At 41.9% G+C, this 21436-nt stretch overlaps 2 protein-coding genes and 1 long non-coding RNA gene across 5 annotated transcripts; 1 reads left to right on the top strand and 2 right to left on the bottom strand.

Moving 5' to 3' along the window:
• Positions 1 to 362: 362 nt before the first annotated feature.
• timcc (TIM double twin CX3C motif chaperone) lies at positions 363 to 1799 on the bottom strand. Its single transcript, XM_084688029.1, has 3 exons — positions 1537 to 1799; positions 1308 to 1448; positions 363 to 1192 (listed from the first exon to the last, which is right to left on the bottom strand). Exons 1-3 carry the CDS (start codon positions 1621 to 1623, stop codon positions 1004 to 1006), a joined length of 417 nt encoding a protein of 138 aa, XP_084544155.1. The 5' UTR covers positions 1624 to 1799; the 3' UTR covers positions 363 to 1003.
• Positions 1800 to 1872: 73 nt separating this feature from the next.
• On the top strand, positions 1873 to 15581 carry pcyox1 (prenylcysteine oxidase 1). 3 transcript variants are annotated; one of them, XM_084688025.1, is made up of 7 exons: positions 1873 to 2064; positions 2347 to 2492; positions 2699 to 2905; positions 8460 to 8634; positions 9624 to 9835; positions 10083 to 10235; positions 10477 to 15581. In XM_084688025.1, the coding sequence occupies exons 2-7, from the start codon at positions 2381 to 2383 to the stop codon at positions 11145 to 11147; spliced, it is 1530 nt and encodes a 509-aa protein (XP_084544151.1). In that variant the 5' UTR covers positions 1873 to 2064; positions 2347 to 2380; the 3' UTR covers positions 11148 to 15581. The 3 variants fall into 3 exon arrangements, with proteins under 3 accessions (XP_084544151.1, XP_084544152.1, XP_084544150.1); XM_084688026.1 differs by having other exon boundaries at positions 1873 to 2127; positions 9663 to 9835; XM_084688024.1 differs by having other exon boundaries at positions 1873 to 2127.
• LOC146235967 (uncharacterized) lies at positions 6130 to 7826 on the bottom strand. The gene is made up of 3 exons (XR_014741050.1): positions 7742 to 7826; positions 7448 to 7528; positions 6130 to 6700 (listed from the first exon to the last, which is right to left on the bottom strand). It is a non-coding gene; the product is annotated as an uncharacterized LOC146235967 (long non-coding RNA).
• Positions 15582 to 21436: the final 5855 nt, after the last annotated feature.

Raw genomic sequence — 21436 nt, 5'->3', positions numbered from 1 at the left:
TTAGATGTGCCCTCATTCAAATGCAAAAAAAAAGTGTACTGTTGTATGTACCTGCACATGTGCATTGAACAGATCATATGTCCCTGTTGACATACTGTACGTGACTGTTGAACATGCCTATTGTTAATAAATCTCAAGAGGAGGAAATGGCATCTGAACAATACTTTCAATTAAGTTTAGTTAACCCCCCCAATATCTTAAGTATAAACAAGCCTGTACCAATCACAACGCTATTCAGATGTGGACCTATTGGTGACAGTTTTTCTGCTATGAAACATTTACCAACCTCAGCTATAATACTTATCCTCAAGCTCTAGGTGACAGATGTGCTTTTCTGTTAGTAATGTAACATCAGTCAAGACCATTCAAGAATCTTCTTTAATTTCCATGCTTAACAGATTCACAAACAAGGTGAAGTTTGTTCCACACTCGTGGACAGCAATCAAAACAAGTATCAGAGGTCAATGGGGAAGAACAGTCACACAAAGGTAACAAAGAATTCAGAGCACAATTAACAAGGGAGAGTTCACTCTACAACAATCAACAACTGCTCGGTTGTGTTGTAATTCACGTTGATACCAAAAGTTCACAGTGACAAGAGATATCAGGCAGGGTTACTATGTTTTTCATCTGTTCTGGTCAGCTTGAACACCACAACAAAATTTGTTTTTCCAAACCCTGGTACTGTAACTGAAACAAAGAATCTGAAATGGACAAGCCTTGCACATAGACTGGCCAGTTTGCAAGTATTTGAGAAGTATGTGCCCTCCCCCCACTGTAAAGCCTTCAGAATAATCTTTTGAAGCAGAAACCCAACCTCCCAAATCCAACTTCATTAGATCTTCCATTGTAACTTATTTTCACTGCAGTGTCACCATTACATTATGTTGGTTATTGGTACAATTCCTTCATTCGAGAAAAGTAAACTATAAACTCCTCCCTGCTCATTGTACTATATAATTGGGTCCAAGCTGTCTTAGTGAATTATCTGTAGCACATCTCCTCACTGAGGTATAGAGTCCAGGTTGTCTTTGAGTCTGCGTGTCATGCTAGGAATTAAGTTGACATGGTCATCCACACAGCTGCCCACACAATTTTCCATCAGTGCACGTACCGCTGGCTCTTTGTCCCCTGAGTCAAACAGGTCCTTGGCTTTGTCGTTGCAATGCATTGTGCACCTACTAAGTCGATCCTGGAGATAAGGAGTAATTGCTTTAGCCTAGACCGTTGGCAGTGAAACGGCAACGTGTGATTTAATATAATCACTATTGTGATCACGTGCAAGAGGTGGTTTTTGAATTACTCACTTGAAATGTCTCTAGCTCAGAGGTGACCACTCCTTGAGCTCGGGCCAGAGGCGTGTGACAGCGGTCAATACAGTGATGCACCTGTGACATCGAGTCCGTGGAGTGCTCACAACATTCTGCACTGCATTTGAACATACGACCCTGTTTACATTAACACAGATAATTCCATTCGTAAATTAAACAAGAAAACAATGGTGATTTGGCAAAGTTGTATGCTACGTCCACTTACTTGCATTTTTCTAATATGGTCTCTTTCCAAGTTTTGCACCATATCCTCTATCACTGACTGCACACGAGCTTGATGCGCCTCTGCCATCTTTGTATGCAGCGATCGATATAAGAATCACAGCTGTAAAATGTGGTGCTTTACAGGGGAGTTGTGTTTGCACAACAGATACTCAAACTACACAAAACCTATTGTATTCTATCTTGAGGCTATTTGCATTGCTGTTGAGGTCACGTCCCAAGAAGGCATGGCATCATCACGTCAAAGGAACCCCTATTGCGATCAAGTTCCGCTTCCTCCCTCGATTTCCGGTTCCGTTTACAAACATAGTCGCAACATGATCAAAGTCCCATTTGGAAAGGCTGAAACTTTATAGATACAATTATCTAATCTCTTCCCATTATTAGGATAGGAGAAAGCAATGAATTACTAGTTTGCTATTAAATTACAGAACTACCGACCAAGGACACAATCCGAATCAAAACCACTCGAAGAAAGAACCTGATGTTTGCTCCTGAACGGACACAAATGGTGTGTGAAATTCTGATATTGCCACCGTCTATTTGAGCACGCAACAACCGTTTTAGGTTCAAGGTAGGTGATAGTGTTTTCTCAGATTGTTAGACAACAAAATACAATTAAATACGGTTACGTATTGTTAATTTTAAACTTTGTACACACATTAAAGACGTTGATTTCCTGCCTCCATTAATAGTTCTCATTAATAGTTCTCTTATCATTCACAGCCCATACTGGCTAGCTATCATTTTCAGTGGCATTGTTATTTTATTCTGGATGTGTTTATTTTCACAGGCGCCTGCTCATGTGAATAACTGAATGCTTCAAAATGACTCTGAAAACCTTGTCAGTCAGGGCTCTTCTCTTCTTGGGTCTGTGTCAGACTGGAAGGAGAAGTTTAGCCTCAGCTCCTGAGCTTAAAGAACCACCCAAGAGGATAGGTAAGCCAGGCTAAGACCAAAGTCCAGATTCTACTTATCATTAGCATTGTGCACAGGTTGTGAGGCTAGCCTAAATCCATGCATGTATTTGGAGAAAGAATTCTGTTGGTATATGCAGCATTTGTATTTAGCTTTTTGACCAGAGTTCCGTTGGAATTTATGGTTCCATGGTTGAAACCTTTTGTTTTGATTCACCTCATATACAGCTGTGGTAGGAGCAGGCATTGGTGGAACAGCAGCCGTGTACTTCCTGAGGGAGGAGTTTGGAGCCGGGGTGAAGATTGATGTGTTTGAACCGGGGACCATAGGAGGGCGACTGTCCACCGAGAAGATTGGGGATAATGAGTATGAGACAGGGGGCTCAGTCATTCACCCCCTTAATCTTCATATGAAGCATTTTATTGAGAAACTAGGTAAGGTTATCATATACTACTAGAGCTAAACTGGATCGCCCATAAACATACACCAAAGCAGGATTTGGGGTTGACAACTTAATTTCTGGTTTAACCCAGGGTTTCACAATGGTGGTTCACTTTCTACTGAGGCACAGCGCCATGGTTCAAGATAACAGATGAAAAAGTATAACTGACTAATCACTTATTTTGGAAACAGTTATTACAATTGGCCAATCGCTATTCATGGACCATGAATAGCGAGAGGGTAGTAAGGAAGTTTTGTTCAGAGACTGACAAAACCCTTTGGCTTTCCCTGATGATCCATGGGAAAGATATACTATTGATTCTCAACAAATGCGAATGGCTTCTTTTAAACACCATAAGAATACAACTAAGCAACACATTCATTTTATGGAATACACAATTGTAATTATAGTCAGATCTACTCATGCCTCAATGATGAGGCAGTGATATTGATACCTTATAACTTACACATTCAGACAGTCCGATTTGTTTTTGCCACCTTTCCTTCGTTCCATTGGCAGCAGTAACTTTTTAAAGCCTGGATCATGTTTTAAATTCTTCGTATGTGTTTAATATTATAGTTTGTCCATCTTGTGTAATATGCATCTCTGGTAGACGTGTCCATGTTTGGGATTGGTCATGTTGCAAACACAGCTTCTTTTACGTGAACATGCTCATAGCTAGATCAGGGCAAACCTGGGTAGACTTGACTTAAAAGTCACATGACATGAAAACGTCACTTGAGGAGGTTATTTAACATCAATATGAGTTCCCATAGCCTGCCTTTGGTCCCCCAGTGGCTAGAAGTTTCGATAGGTGTAAACCAAGCCCTGGGTTTTCTTCTCTGTCTTAGAGAAAATGAAAGCTGAAACGCTCGGTTTGAAAATCTCCTCTTTGTGATGTCACAAGGAGGAAGGTTACCTCCCTCTCTCTGCTTTGCCCGCCCAGATAATCTGGCCTGCCCATGAGAAACTAAATTATGACTGTGCAAGTGTTTTTATCCTCGAGAGACATGGCTTGCAAACAAACAAATCATTACATTTGCTCAATTTGGATGTACAAAGGAAAACAAAAGTATTTTTACAGGTCCTTCATCCGAGCCTCTGAAGACCCAGTGTCTTAATGTTATTTTCTCTGGAAATGCGCCAACACAACTTCCCAAATGTCTGCGCAAAACATTTCAGCCACGACTGTTTCCTCAACTTGAGCTAATACAAAGCTGGTCTTGCTGAAATAAAATTCTAGAACAGTACTAACTTGCCTTGGTCCAGCTACAAACCTCGGACAATTAAGTTAACTAACGCTATATCATGTTGTTGCTTTACTGTATATGGTTACTGAGCTTGCTACCCTTAGAATGTGGCTGTAACATTAGCTCTGCAGCTAACAGCTGAGTTACTGTCACTAATGTAAAGGTAGATAGCATCAAGTATGTGTGTGAATACACATGCTGTAATGCGAGCGCTGTACACTTTTGTTAGTTGGAAAACCATTCTGCTGTTATGGCGCACGCGATATCTACCTTTTCCCCTCATTGAAATGACTGAGTGTGCACCTCTGCAAACATTTACATTACATTAATTCATTTAGCAGATGCTTTTATCCAAAGCGACTTCCAAGAGAGAGCTTTACAAAAGCCATACGTCACATAACAACAAATTGCCCCCAAAACATTGCAAGTAGCCAAAACATGAAGCACATATTGTGAACAACCAAAATAAGTGTCGAAGAGGAGAACCATAAGAGCATGTAGTTAAACAAGTTACAATTAAACAACATGAACCGCTATAAGTTGAAGTGTACCTGTAGAAAAACAAGCAACAAACAAAACAATATATCACAGCGAGTACAACAATTTAAATCAGTTACCACTAACCACAAGAGCAACAAGTCTCTAAGCAAGAGTCATTGTGATCCTTGAGGAAACTAACATCGGGTCAAGCAAACCATTCCTAAGTACCATTGTACTCCCGGAACAAGTGCGTCTTGAGCCTTTTCTTGAAGGTGGAGAGACAGTCAGTGTCACTTATGGAGGTGGGGAGTTGATTCCACCACTGGGGGGCCAGACAGGAGAAGAGCTTGTGTTGGGACCAGGTGGTCTTGAGCGGTGGGACCACCAGGCGGTTGTCTGAAGAAGACCGTAGGTGGCGGGTGGGGGTGTAAGGCTGCAGGAGAGACTTGATGTAGTCGAGTGCAGTCCCGTTCACTGCTCGGAAAGTCAGTACCAGGGTCTCAAATCTGATATGGGCTGTGATGGGTAGGCAGTGGAGAGAGATGAGGAGCGGGGTAACATCTGGGTAGATTGTAGACCAGCTGGGCTGCTGCGTTCTGAATCCTCTGAAGAGGCCGGGTTGTGTATGCTGGGAGACCAGCGAGTTGCAGTACTCCAACTTGGAGAGGACTGCTTGGACTAGCAGCTGGGTGGAGTGCTCAGACAGGTATCTCCTGATCTTCCGGATGTTGTAGAGGGTGAATCTACACAACTGGGAAACTGCAGCAATGTGGGCTGTGAGGGAGAGCTTGTCATCCATGGTAACCCCAAGGTTCCTGGCAGAGGATGAAGGGGTCACCGTCGCAGATCCCAGGGTGATTGAGAGATCGTGGGAGATGGAGGGTTTAGCCGGGATGATGAGAAGTTCTGTTTTGGCGAGGTTCAGCTGGAGGTGGTGCTCGGTCATCCAGGCGGAGATGTCTGTGAGGCAGGCCTCATTCCTAGTTGAGATCCCCGGATCGGTCGGGGGGGAAAGACAGGTACAGCTGCGTGATGTCAGCGTAGCAGTGGTAGGAGAAGCCATGGGAGGTGATGATTGGTCCAAGTGAGGTGGTGTACACAGAGAAGAGGAGGGGTCCAAGGACGGAGCCCTGTGGGACACCAGTGAAGAGCTGGCGAGGGCCTGACAGTAGGTAGAGATCCGACAGGTAGGATGAGATCCACTGGAGTGCAGTGCCAGTGATGTCCATCTCAAAGTCTGGAGAGCAGGATCTGGTGGTTAACCGTATCAAATGCTGCAGAAAGGTCCAGCAGAATGATGACGGATGACCTGGAAGTGTTGGGGAAATATTAATCTAAGTTTTTAACCAATATCAAAAGTTTAAAACAGCACGGAAACGGCACCAAGGTATGATGCAAAGTGTTGATTAGAATCCAACACAAAGGATTGATTCCAACAAACATGACTAGTCTTACTGGAATTTTTCTCTGGACATTTACTTAAATATTTACTCTCCATCGTTTTGTGATATTTTGTCATTGGTGCATTATAGTCACAGATGCATATTCCATTTCTCCCACCATTGTTCTCTTACTCTAGGGGCTTCAGATTACAGTTGCATAGAAATCAGGCCTGCTCTGGCCTTGAAGACCAGCTGCACTAAATTCCTGGGTGTAGGGTCGTAAATCTGTTCCATTATATCTGGGTCTTGTAGGCCTGGATATCAGGGCCTTGTAGTTTTCTATGGAAGAAGCCTATATACATAGTCTTGTCTTGCCCTGAGCCCCTAAATATTCCGATTTTGACTTTGGGCTTAATATCATCTACATATTAGTGGCAATACTAATCAGTCAACAGCTTTGCATCTGGTTTTCAGTAATATAGCGTTTAAAAGTAAAAAAGGTGATTAAGAGGTTCTTCTTCAATCATACAATCGTCATAATTACAGCTGTGTGATGTTTTTTTCCACAACAGAAGCTGCTCTGGCAGACTGGAGGGCAGTGGTGACTGAAAGGAGGACAGTCTCTTTGGAGTGGCCGGTCTTGAAGCCCGATTGGTTAGGGTCAAGCAGGTTGTTCTGAGAGAGAAAGTTTGACAGTTCGTTAGATACAGCACATTCAATTGTTTTTGAAAAGGGTAAGAGTGATACTGGTCTGTAGTTCTGGAGGACGGCAGGGTTAAGGGAGGGATTTTTGAGTTGAGGGATAACTCTGGCCATTTGAAGGCAGAAGGAAAGGTGCTGGAGGTAAGAGAGGGGTTTATGACTTGGGGAAGAAAAGTTATGATGGAGGGGGAGATGGTTTGAAAGAGAGGGGAGGGGATAGGATCAGGGGGACAGGAGGTGGGGCGATGAGAGAGAATGAGGTCAGAGATCTCTGCCTCGGACAGGGAAGAGAAAGAGTTTAGACATTTAGTTGGGTCAGTCATGGAGGGTGAGAGGGTAGGAAAGGTGGGTTTAGGGAACCGACTGCTAATGTCGGCGACTTTTTTCTCAAAGAAGGAAGAGAAGTCGTCTGCTGTCAGGGTGGAGGGAGGGGTTGGAGGAGGTGGGTTAAGGAGGATGGAGAAGGTAGAAACAAAGTTTGTGGGGGTTTGAAGCAGAGTTAATTTGGTTTAGAAAGTAGAGGGTTTTAGCACCAGTGATGTGAGAAGAGAAGGATTTTTTAGGGAGTGATACTTATTGAGGGGAGGGGAGTGGAGGTAGGAGGAGTTGGAGGGAGAAAGATAGAGAATTGGATAAAGTAGTGATCAGAAATGTGCAGTGGGGTAACAGAGGTTTAGTCAGTGATACAGTAACGTGTTAGGATGAGGTCTAGCTGTTTACCTGCCTTGTGGGTCGCCGGTGTACTCAGCAGGGTCAGGTCAAAGGAGGTCAGGAGAGACAAGTAGTCGACGGCCTGCGTTCCTTGGAGGTGGATGTTGCACAGATACAACGCCCCCAATTACTGTCAAACTAAAAGCGGCTCGAGTACCCTGACTACACTGAAACCGAAAATGACTCACTGGCTAACTACTCTTAGACCAGTTTAAACTAGTTGTCTAACTGCTGTCGCTTGAGCTCTACCCATGAGACTAAGTTTTAGCTAAATTAAATATAACAGCAGCCTTGAATACTCACAGTCAATACGGCGGTCCTGGTGTTCACTCAGCAAGACACTATACGCTCTCCCAAACCAGGGTGATCAGATGAGAATTGGGAAAATTTGAGTCATCTTACAGCAACGGTGCTACGAGACATTGCGATACATCCATTGTAAACATTAGCGCATGGTGCAGCCTCTCTTCTCCTCATTAGCATTTAAAGCTACCGACACAGAAACAGCGCATCTTGAGGAAAGCTCATTGTGGGACTGCTAGTAGTAGCTGTAATTATGCACCAAGGCTGAATTTTGGGAAAGAGACTTCAGATACAATATTAGGGCAGTGGTTCCCAACCCTGGTCCTCAGGGCTCCAACACACCTGATTCAAATGAATGGGTCTTTAACCAGCTGCTTATGGCCATTCATTTGAATCAGGTGTGTTGGAGCAGGGAAACATAAAACATGCTGGACAGGGGTGCCCTGAGGACCAGGGTTGGGAACCACTGTATTAGGGGACCATTAAGGACTATATAAAAGCATCCAAAAACAGCATATCATGTGACCTTTAAGTTGATAACTACCGTAAATGGTAACACTACTTATGCGTGATTGCAGATGTAAGACCTAGTAAAGTCACTTAACAAAAATATATCCTGGGTGTGTTGAACTTGCTTTGTAGTATTGGCCTCTGGTCTCTTCGATGGTATATCATAAGTGAGAAGATTTATGTCCTGCCTTTAAATATTTTTTTACAGGGATTTCTCAGAGAAAGGATGTTCCCTCCAAGATGGCCATCTTTGATGGGAAGGAGCTTACCTTTGAAGAGAGTGACTGGTTCATTGTGAATTTCCTCCGTCTGCTCTGGCGATATGGTTTTAACTTCCTCCGCATGCACATGTGGGTGGAGAGTGTTCTGGACAAGTTCATGAGGTGAGAGGTTGTTTTGTATGGTCTGTATTTCAGGATGGCACATTTCAGCATCAGCATGTTTAAAAGACTTAATTTGTCTGCATCAGCAATTTATCTTCTCCTCTATTCCCAGTGCACATTCCCCCAGCAGCTTATAGACATGGTATCAAACACAATTATCTTTTCATTCTACACTGAACAAAATTATAAACGCAACACTTTTGCTTTTACCCCCATTTTTCATGAGCTTAACTCAAAGATCTAATACTTTTCTGTGTATGTTTCTATGATTTTTCTATCTAAAATCCATCCACCTCACAGTTGTTGCGTATCAAGATGCTGATTAGACAGCATGATTATTGCACAGGTGTGCTTAGGCTGGCCACAGTCAAAAGGCCACTCTAAAATGTGCAGTTTTACTGTATTGGAGGGGTCCGGGGAGGGGGTCAGAAAACCAGTTGGTTAGGGTGAGAATTTCTGCACAAACTGTCAGAAACTGTTTCAGGGAAGCTCATCTGCATGCTCGTCTTCCTCATCGTCCTCATCAGGCCGGGGTCTCGACCTGACTGCGGGTCAAGTCGAGGGTTAGCTCGAGGGGTTTGCTAACCCTGGCCTGACCCTAACCCTAACTGATCGGTTTTCGACCCCCCCCCCCCCCCCCCCGGACCCGCCCAATACAGTTAAACTGCACATTTTAGAGTGGCCTTTTGTTGTGGCCAGCCTAAGGTACACCTGTGCAATTATCATGCCGATATGCCACGACTGTGAGGTGGATGGTTTTCTCAGGCAAAGGAGGAGTGCTCACTAACACAGATTTAGACAGATTTGTGAGATTTGAGAGAGATGGGCCTTTTGTGTACATATAAAAAGTCTTAGATCTTTGAGTTCAGCTCATGGCAAATGGGGGCAAAAACAAGTGTTGCGTTTATAATTTTGTTCAATGTATATAAGTTCTACATCATTATATTTTACTATTTGTTGAGCATGTTCCTTGCCACCTGTTTGTTCAGGATTTATCAGTACCAGCAGTTTGGGTACTCTTTCTCCAGTGTGGAAAAGCTCCTTCATGCCATGGGTGGTGATGGCTTCCTCGTACTAGCCAATCAGACGCTTGAGGAGGCCATGCTAGGGGAGGGCTTTTCTCAGAGCTTCCTTAATGACATTGTAGCACCAGTCACTCGCGTAAACTATGGCCAGAGTGTCCGGATCAATGGTTTTGTGGGTGAGTTTTACACACAATAAAGGGGGGTGAAAAAGTTCACAGTTTACTCTGACTGCTGCATGAGCCTTTATTGCTATCAAATTAAATACAGGTCACATATTCTAGAAACATGCCTTGTAGAAGTTAATCATTTCTAGCAATTTAACCCTAAAGCATGCTGCCTGCAATTTCCATGTGCTATTCTAAATTGAATTTAAGTTTAGAGTTTGGCTGTAATGCATATTTAATTATATTCTGTTGTCTTCAGGGGCTGTCTCTCTAGCCGGCGCTGATCCAGGCCTGTGGGCAGTAGATGGAGGCAACAAAAGAGTGTGTACAGGCCTCCTTTACCACAGCAAGGCTGAGCTTATTCCTGCCAGAGTGACGGCCATCTCTGTCAAGGTGCGGCACTCCAAGTCAGGTACGATTGAGGTCAAATCTTGAAGTCTGGATTGCAGTTGTGCAAGACATAAATTGGACAGGAACCTGCATGACCTTTTATACTTTCATTGTCTCTGGTTTATTCTGTTTTGGATTGCGCTGTCTTGCCCTAATTGAAATTTTAAATTTAAAAAAATGAAATAAAATGTAAGAAATAAAATTCCCCAAGACAATACACCATATTTTACTATCTCCTAATAACTAGCTTTTATCATCCTCAGGCTCAACAGGCAGTTTTTACGAGGTAAACTACATTGGAGAGTCTGCCACCGGCCACTCTCTCTATGACATTGTGATCATAGCCACGCCTCTTCATCAGGGAAAGTCTGACATCACCTTTGCAGGTTTCTCTCCTCCCATCCCTTCTCATTACCCAGGGCGCTACCACCAGACTGTCTCGACCCTGGTCCATGGCCTTTTGAATGTGTCCTTCCTGGGTACCACTGAGCAGCCTTCCCAGTTTAGGGTGTCAGACATTTTTACCACAGACACCAAGGGCTCCATCATCAACAGCTTGAGCTCCATCGACCCTGTACACATCCCTCCAAGCTACACCCGCCCCCCGGCAAGCCACAGCAAGGTGTGGAAGGTTTTCTCTCATCAGCCTCTTTCTCAGGAGCAGCTTCATAGCATGTTCCTTTCCTGGGACTCTGTCTCTGAGACCAGGTGGCTCGCTTACCCTTCCTATCGCCCGCCCCACTGCCGGACCCCGCCCTTTATCCTCCACAATCGCCTATATTACCTGAATGCTGTAGAATGGGCGGCTAGTGCCATGGAGATGAGTGCCATCTCAGCTAGGAACCTGGCACTGCTGGCACACCACCGCTGGTACAACCAGATGAGCAAGATTGACCAGGAGGACCTGCACACCCGTCTGAGAGGGGAATTGTAGATAGAGGTGTAGGAGAGGGATGGATAGATGTATGGAAAGGAGGGTTGTATGGAGGGGAGGATGTGGAGAAAATAAAAGAGGGGGAGTCTAAAACAATAACTATCAACTCAAAATGTCACATTGTCCTATTGCTTGACACACTGAATTAAGCTGATACCAACTATAACACCTAACTTTGCTGTATTTTCAGTAGATCCAGTCACCATGCATAATACCACCACCAAGTCTTCAAATTTAACAAGATATGTTTCTATTGATCATTGTGATAACATTATAGAACACACTTATGACAGGGTTCAGAATACTTTTTCTACTTAATGCTTTGGATTTCTTCTTTTTTTACCACCAAACAATTCTGGGCCACTGTAGTTTAATGTTCAAATAGCTGCTAAGTTACTAAGTAATTTAGAATAGAGGTTAGAACTCAGTACATGCACAAAGTCCTGTGGCTAATTGTTTAATGAAATGGTCTAGTGAAGTGACAAAGTGAACTAGAGAGGGTACAATTTCTGGGGAAATTGTAGGGTGTGCTTGGTTGCAGGGGTCCGTATTTAAATTACAATTTAGAACTGATATTTCTCTATATTTTATATTAAAATGCATAGGCTATTTATTATTTATAGAGATCACATAGATTTAAAAGCATATTTTTTTCTGCTCATTTACAACTCAAAATACTAAGTGAAGAGTAAAATGAAATAGTTGTCTTCTCATTTCCCTTGCAAGAGGGAATGGTGATCAGCAACCTCATAGTTGAATCGAAACGAATACATTTGGCAGACCGGTGTAAAAATTGACCTAATCTCTAGGACTTAAACGTCATTGTAAGTTTTTCCCTTCTCGTGATATTTTCAGGCATTTAGCCTACTCATATTGCATTCATTTATTAATAAAGAAACCCCTTTTGAAATGTATTTTAACAACGACGTTACCAGCAGTAGCTAGCTATCTCAGATGGAATCGCGATTCAAATAGTATCATCTGCTAACTGAAAATATGCCCCCCAAAACGTAAATGAGCTTGACATTTATTTAGGGGAAAATGACTCATTCATAAAAATGTCAGTGGTAGCGATCATTGTCAGTAACAAGGCAAAATGCGATATAGCCCTGCTGTGTGGAGAAGCTACGCTGGTAAATTGTAGGCTACATCTACTACTAGACTGTCTTGGTAGCGATTTGCGTTGGTTGAATTCGATTTAACGTTACTTCCGTTGTACGGTCTTGGCTGAAATGAATTATTTTCATGAACAGATTGAAGTTTAGGCTGTGGCAATGGAGTTCAGGTTAGAAGTCACTAGTCAGATAGTTTCACTTATTGAAATACTTTTGATTTAATTAAGGGGTAGTGCCGAACATGTGCCGCCATTTGACTTCCTACATAGGCTACTGTAAACAGCTGTGGAGATGTATTTTTAGCTACTAGACTAGGCTGCAGTAACGCGTTGCAGTGAGCTACACTGGTTTGAAACCACAGGTAATGATAATATTTACCAACAAATCGTTAACTTGAAATCTAAGGTCATAATAAATCCTATAACGAAAATGTATTTGTGAGGAATCTTTATTTTAATGATTGAAAACAGATGCATCATAGACCGATGCATCATAGACCGCTGTAGTATGTGTTGCCCGGGCAACAGAGGCTAATGTCATGATGCTAATAGGTGCGTTCGACATGACCTGACTTCATGCGGCGCTGCAGGCGGCTGACTTGAAACTGTGAATTCTGGTTAGACTTTTTGTCCGACTTGAGACGGCGCCGAGGATACGTCACTGTGACGTCGCAATCAAAGTACCGTGAGATCGATTCGAGAACTGCCGGCTGTGTAGCCGAGCGCATTTTCTCAAGAGCAACTGCACAGGTTCAAGTGACGACACAGCTATTTTATGATTGGCCAGACTCACACATGACAACTTTGACGCATGTTTTGTAATATTCGGACACGTTCAGTTTCGCCAATGCTCAAATCCAGACCAAACAGTTGAATTGAATACAAAATGTGTGGAAGAAAGGGTTTTACTCCCCCTCTTCACTAACGGAAAGACTGTGTTTAATTTTAAATAGAGTAAAGTAAGCAAGCAGCGCTTAATCGGCCGTGACTGACATCAATGCAGCAAACTACAAGAAGCTGAAATGTCCGACTTAACAGAGCCGTTTTCAACTCCTCCCCGACTGCAAGCGGCCACTCTCGCCGGTCGTTTCATGCAGCCGCAGTCCATGTCGAACGCACCTAATGCTTCAGTGAAATAGTATACTACTGTTACCGAAAGTAGATGTAACTACTTCCTTATATCAGCTTATATTGTACATTACACTTCACAATTGTGTCTCATATCACAAAGTAAAATGAGTAAATAGTTATCACCCTGGCCTCTTTGCTTGCGGCGTTTCTGCAGCTCCCTTGCAGTAAAGCAGTTAGCCTAGCTATCTCCCAGAAGTTAACGAGCTGCTAAACTAATGTCAGAGAATGTCTAATAAAGGTAAGTCCTTAAACAGGCTCTGCTAATGTTTTGCTAGAGGTAGTCACGCGATATTTCGTGACGTTTGTGATGTCAGTAGCGTCAGTGACTGTGGCTAGCAAGTTAGCCACCGTAAGCTTCACTTTTGCCACAAAAACTTAATTAAAACCTAAACCATGCAACGGAACATAAATCCCAATAGAACCAACGCAATCGTGACCAAGACGAACCTTTTGACATCAACTTTGTCTATTTAGGACAGATATTGACTGAGCGTTAGGGGCACGAAAATAAACAATAATAAATATATATATGAGATAACAATGGTTTGTGCTCGCCAAAGTCAAGCACACCCCAATGATTAGTCCTCTAAGGGAGGTTTCAGTTATTTATCAACATCAACTAAGCCATCTGCTAATCTTCCAACACAGATTATGTGAAAAATGTGTAGCGTTCTGAACTATAGTGCCTTGTAAATTACTAACCAACATGTAGTTTTTGGACATTGCCTCAGCATTTTAATGGCCTTTTGTCTGAGTGTAGCATGTATACATGTATGGATAAAGCACTTTGATCTATAGATGATCATTACAGTTTCATCCCAGTCACTTTGGTACATCTCTCAGATCACAATTGAAATTCTGAAAATAATGGATTAAACCTCCACATAATCTAGTCGATCGTGTTTATCATAAAAGCTATTTCATTCTTTTGAACAAATTGTCAATGCTTTGGTATTTTCTTCTTTATTTTTGCAGACGCTTTTATCCAAAGCGACTTCCAAGAGACAGTTTTACAAAAGTGCATAGGTCACTGATCATAACAACGAGATAGCCCCAAACATTGCAGGGTAGCCAAACATGTAGCATACATTGTGAAACCAAATAAGTCTCAAAAAGAAGAACAATAAGAGCATGTAGTTGGACAAGTTACAATTAAACAGCAAGAACCTCAAAAGTGCAAGAGTGTACCTGTGGAAAAAGAAAGCAACAATAATATGTTTCACAGCGAGTACAATAATTTTAAGACAGTTACAACAAACCAACAAGAGCAACAAGTCTCTCAATAAGAATCATTGTGATCCTGGGGGAAAACTAACATCCAGCCAATCATTCCTAAGTGCAGTTGTACTCCCGGAACTCCCAGATTTTCTTGCAAATTATTATAGAAAATTTGCTTATTTTTCCTATATTATCAATTGCTTATCTCATGTTGATTAATATGTGTTATACTGGTTCTCTTTTAAAGTTAGTAATGTCTTAACATACCAGCATTGCATGTACAGTTCTACTGAAGGGGTATATGTTTAAATTCTCCTAATTAGTTGTTTTTTTCCCTTTGTGCTATGCAGTGCTGTAAAACAGTTTTGTCCTTTTTCTGTATAACATTGACATGGTCCTTTCAACAACCGTACAAACAGTAAATGTGAATCCTGTACAAACTCTTGCAAGCAATCTCCCACTTACAGTATGTAATGTGTAGCTTTGTTCTGTTGGAATTGATATGTCATACACAAAGTGCAGCCTTTGGCATTTTCAATCATTGTCATCAAAACCTTAGCCAAAGTTTACAACAAAAACTGCTTACAGAGTACACTGTTGTATTGACAACATGGTTAAGCATGTTAATCATCTTGTTTGTTAACAATGGGACAAGGACTTATTATTCTGATAGCACTTTGTATAAATTAATTTGATAAATGCTACTGTTTTGCTAATGTTAAGGATGATTAAAAAAATATACCGAAGCAAATGAGATATACTGTAAAGTGTTTTTGTGTACAGTAAAAGTTGAATTCAAGACCATCTTATTTCACAGGTAAAAAACACTTTTTTAAACAGCATTTGCAAAAACATATGTTTAACAGAGTTGTCTAAAGGTTGTCTTTGGAGATATTAACCCTATCACATCCAATTGGAAGATACTTTGCAATTACTGTTTTCAATCATCAATAAAACAGTGGTGACAAACATTTTGTGTGATTTCTTAAAAATGACCTTATATCCACCTTTGCTTTTGTGGCTTTTCTCAGATCTAGAGTAGGATATACAGCTTTTGAGCATGAACAGAGGACCCAAACTTGACATGTATTGAAAGGGTGTCAACTGTGGCCAGGTCATTGAGGGTGAAATTATATTTCCTTACTGACATGCCAGTATTTCAGCCCCAGGTATCCCCAAGGTCAGGTCCCTGATCAAGCACAAAATGGTACTCAAGTTGAAGTTCTTACCATTGGCTGTAACTGTTATGAGCTTTTTGTTGCAGGTAGATACAATTAGCCTGGCTTCCAGCCCAAATTAGCCCCACCCACAACAAAAATGTAGTCGGGAAGTTGGGTCTGGAGGGGCTCGTATTGGGGACAAACTATATAAAACTAGGAGCTGGGCAGACCAATGAAATTGCCAGGGCGGGCTGTATACGATGATGGATAGATGATCAACAGTAACATAATCAACAACGTCACGAAAGAGCGCTTGGGTTGAAATTGTTTTCAACAAACAACATATTACGTTGCTATGATTGGTTGTAGGTCTATCCAATTGAGCGAAGAGGCATTTGTTTTACGAGTTCGGTTGAAACATGCTGCATAGTCACAGCCCAATGGAGAGTTATCAGACTCATATTCTGACTAGAATTATGTGTATGACAATGTCAGGCTAAGATACAATACAAAATACTTTGAGAATGTAGATGTGACCCAGTCCACCACAAACTAGTATACAAACTAGTATGCATATACATTCAAGTGCCGGACTGTAAACAACATTTTCACAACTTTGAAACAACACATTGTACAGTCCATCCCAACAAAGTCCCTTTGAGAACTCGCAAGGACTGCCTGCTTGAACAGATTCATACAGTGTATCCGGAAAGTATTCACAGCGCTTCACTTTTTCCGCATTTTGTTATGTTACAGCCTTATTCCAAAATGGATTCAATTCATGTTTTTCCTCAATTCAATACAAAATACACCATAATAACAAAGTGAAAAAAGTATGTTTAAATATCTTTAATAGATCAGCAAAAATATATAATGTACATAAGTATTCACAGCCTTTGCTTAATACTTTGTTGAAGCACCTTTGGCAATGGTTACAGCCTCAAGTCTTTCTGAGTATGATACTACAAACTTGGCACACCAATCTTTGGGCAGTTTCTCCCATTTTTCTTTGCAAGACCTTTCAAGCTCCATCAGATTGGATGGGGAGTGTCGGTTCACACCCATTTTCAGATCTCTCCAGAGATGTTCGATCAGGTTCAAGTCTGGGCTCTGGCTGGGCCACTCAAGGACAGTCACAGATAGGGATTGGTATCGAGAACCGGTTCTGTAAGGACCCGGTTCCAAATTTCTCAACCGAATATCAATAAGGTCCAAGCTTATCGATACCGCTATCGAGACCAAGTAATATAATGTAACGTTGATTTATATCTTGAGAAACAATTAATGTTATTTAAATCAAATCACTGGTGCACAGACATACAATGTTTGACTAATAAAATGACTAATTCAATTTAAATGCCTGCCAACCGCCTTTAAACTAAACAAAGAAGAATGTAATTGCCTCACGCGCTACTTTGCTTCATTTATAATTTTGTTGCTAGCTACGATAGCATAACGCACGTAACGGTCAAAGGCTTGGCTACATTTTATTAAAGCCAAAGATAAAGACAAAGGAAAGTGCAATATATGTTCTAAAGTAATTTCTTGTAAAGGGGGGAAAACAACTGCGATGAAAAAGCACCTGCATCAGATAAAGATAAAATGCAGTACTTCGACTGTGTCCGAGTCGCAAACGTGCAAACTCCAGCTACCTTTGCAGGACAATCCTCTGGTGAGCTCACCCCAACTTCGTAACGAGTCTCCGTTGTTGACAATAATAAGCCAATTCAGGGCTCAACTGTGCAACTATTTGACTCGCATATACCCCTAAAATTTGATGTGTGCGCAAACTGCAAAAATTACACAGTGTGTGAGTAAAGACAAGCCCCCTCCCCACCCCTCACTGCTGATCATTCAAAACAGTCACCACGAGCATGGCTCTGTGGGATGCTTAAGCATAGTGTTAAACAAAAACAGAGACAGACAAAAATAGGGATAAGATAAGGAAGGTTTGGGTTTGGTTAGCTGGTCATTTAGCTATATCAGGTGCCTTTTGTTGAAATGTGTACAACTTTTCATAAAGTCAATGAGCTTGACAATGTCACTTTTTGTCAACCAACCAATCACAGTCTAGTTACTCATCCAGGTTGTGGATAGTACATCTGTAGTGGAGAGATTTAGATTTAGCCAGTCAGGATCCATTGTGCCTATATATGCTTCTTTGAGCCAGCCTCCTCCTGAAAGCAACACCTTCCCCTTGTTCTATCTGTTTTACTTAAGATATAGAAAAGTATTGATAGTGGTATCGATAAAGACTCAAATCGTTAAGCAGTCTCAAAAATGGTATCGATATCGATAAAAATTTACGATACCCATCCCTAGTCACAGAGTTGTCCGAAAGCCACTCCTTTGTTAACTTGCTTAGGGTTGTTGTCCTGTTGGAAGATGGACCTTGGCCAGCATTCATTCTTCCCCTCAATCTTGACTAGTCTCCCAGTTCCTGTTGCTGAAAAACATCCCCACAGCATTATGCTGCCACCAACATGTTTCCCTGTAGGGATGGTATTAGTCAGGTGATGAGCGGTGCCTGGTTTCCACCAGACATGACGATTGGCATTCAAGCCCAAAAGTTCAATCTTTGTTTCATAGAGACCTTTGTTTCTCATGGTGAAAGAGCCATTCAGGTGCCATATCACACACTCCAGATGGGCTATCATGTGCCTTCTACTGGAGGAGTGGCTTCCGTCTGGCCACTCTACAATTAACAGGCCTGATTGGTGGTGCTGCAGAGGTGCTGGTGGTCCTTCTGGAAGATTCTCCTCTCTTCACAGAACATCGCTGGAGCTCTGACAGTCTTGGTCACCTCCCTGACTAAGACTCTTCCCCGATCGCTCAGTTTGGCCGTCTAACTCAAATTGAATTGGAGCCTCGATTCAATCCTGCAGTGCCGCTGCTAGCCATTTTGGTGCCCTAAGCATAATTCCTTTATGATGCATCCCCCCCTGACAAAAAAAACCTGTTAACTATATAACTTTTTATTACCAAACATATAACTTTAATACCAATAACACAACAGCAGCATCACAATGTAACACCTATTCAGAGGTGGTGGTTCTCTGCTGTCTATCGGTCCCTAAACTGCTGGTTGAGGGTGGTTGATTTGGTTTGGCAGGAATAACTGAGAGTAAAAATAGGCCCTGGACTTCTGGATCCAGACCGGCCCACCAGAACTGGCCACCATATATCAGATGGCTGAGCGGTTAGGGAATCGGGCTATTAATCAGAAGGTTACTGGTTCGATTCCCGGATGTGCCAAATGACGTTGTGTCCTTGGGCAAGGCACTTCACCCTACTTGCCTCGGGGGGAATGTCACTGTACTTACTGTAAGTCGCTCTGGATAAGAGCATCTGCTAAATGACTAAATGTAAATATATGCGCACCACAGCTGCCCTGCCAATGCATGCATTTTCTGTGATTGATGTGATGCTAGTTATGGATTTCCACACTTAATGCAAGTGCGGGAGCGAAATTTAAGGGCCTTTATTTGAGCGCAAAATAGTTTTTTATGTAAAATTAACAAAGTCGTCTTTCAATTGGTAAAATATTGTATAGTGAAGGTGATGTCTTTTTGTCTAAATGTTTCAGCCCCTTACGACACTTACATTTCTTAGCCAATTTTTCCAAATTATAAACATTTAAAACTGAAAGCATGCAGCTAAAGAGTTCTCCACCTTTATTCCTCATTTAAAAACGATTTGATAAATCACATACAAAAGCATCATATAATGTAAAGTAACAGCTAGCTGGCTTTAGTTTAGGGCTGCCGCGATTCGTCGACGTCATCGACGACGCCAACGCTGAAAATGCGTCGCATCAATATTTTAAATCGACGCATCTTTTAAAACACATTTTTTATTATAAAAAACACAAAAAACGCTTCAATTCATTATAACAAGTGTTCTTCTTCAATATCACATCGTAATTGGTGCTTGCATGACGTCAGTCGTTGTTGGCTCAAGTCATTGGTCGGCTCCAGTCAACGCTCAAATATCATAACACATGTAGAGTCCGACTTGGTTCAGAAACCCGAGTCCTCAAATACCCGAGGCTTCAAAAGTATGGGAATACTTCGACTTAACGCTATCACCAAACAATAAGGTGGTTTGTACACTGTGCAAAGTTTCAATGGCTTACCACAGCAGCACTTGCGCTATGCATAAGCACCTGAAAAGAAAACATACAGGCGCAAAAAAGGCAAAACCACCGTTGTCTGGTGTTGTCTATTCATGTTTATAAGGGATAGCCTTTTTAATCTATGTTGTCATTGTAGCTGCTAAATACACGCATTATTAAAGCTATAAAGTTGTCTGCCTGCTACCTTAGAGTTTCCATTGAATAAATGTTTAGGTAGGTTAGAATCGGGGTTTATTCTACGTTGGTCGATAAGATGGCTCTATATGTTAGCTCTTGCTATTTAGCTAACTTGTTAACCGTAACCATGACGCTTGGCTAGGACAATGGAGGCGTATGTATGGCGAGCGGAAAGGGACATTCCTAGGTTTACCAGGAGAAGGAGAAGGAGCAGCTTAACCATACGTCGCCGCCAGACCGTGTGGATTTTTTGAATGGAAGTGAATGGGCCTGCCAACGAGAGACTGGCGGCGACGTGGCGGCGACGGCATGTAAGGAACGTCTACCGGCGGCGACGTCGCGGCGACGCATGTTCGAAAGTATACAAAATACTTACGCCTACTAAGTACGTCTGAGATAAGTACGTCGTCACTAAGCCGTCGTCGCCAAACAACACACCTACTAAGTAGCTACGTTGCCGCCGTCACTGACTTGTTTTGTCAAACCTTATTGAGTGAAATCAAGTCGTGCATAAGGCTACCTGGTTCATATGTTAAAATGTCTTTATTGAGAACTTCATTGACTTGTTTTTTCAAACCTTATTGAGTGAAATCAAGTCGTGCATTAGGCTACATGTTTCATATGTTAAAATGTCTTTATTGAGAACTATAGTAGCCAACTGTGCACAGCCTGTAGCATACAGGATTTTACAACAGGTGCAGGGGGGGCTTTTGCACCCCCTACTTTTGGGATGAAAAAAATACATTTTCTAACTAATGTACACAAACGATTAAAGGTTTTTAGAACATGTTAAAGTGCTGTCAGAGTTGTATGTTCTATCATGGTTTGTTGTACTCTAATGATTAGTTATCCATTTTAAGATCCAGTATAAAACGTAAAATCGCCTCTAGCCTGTAGTATGCTAATTGTTTGTAGGCTATTCACATTTTGAACATTTTGACATTTAATAATTATACATTGATATGTGGATTTAATCATTCAAACCTTTCAAAGTGCCAATACACACATCTGTATAAGCCCGGCATGAGGTGTGTAGCCAACCAGTGCTTGTTTAAAGCTGTCATAACTGGGTTCATATATGAAGGAAGAATAGATAGATACGTAGGTACTTCGGGCAGTGACAAGGTACAGAAAATAAGGATAACAGTGTATTTATTCAATAAAAAGGGCTTACAAAGAAACAGTTGGACGTGAGGGTCATGTAAATTAGTAGTGTAGGGAGTGGATGTGGGATCAGTGCAAAGTGTAGAGTGTGTAGAGAATCATTACAAACTAAAAAGCAAACAGTGATGATGTTCCTGCTAGTAATAGGGAGACCCAGCATATTAGGGCACAACTTATTAAGAACCGAGGC

This window comes from Hypomesus nipponensis, chromosome 22 (genome assembly GCF_054491055.1).
Source record: "Hypomesus nipponensis isolate SF chromosome 22, ASM5449105v1, whole genome shotgun sequence".
NCBI classification, from domain to species: Eukaryota; Metazoa; Chordata; class Actinopteri; order Osmeriformes; family Osmeridae; genus Hypomesus; species Hypomesus nipponensis.
Note: the sequence above shows the minus strand (reverse complement) of the source record. Positions and strands in the feature narration are given on the sequence as shown.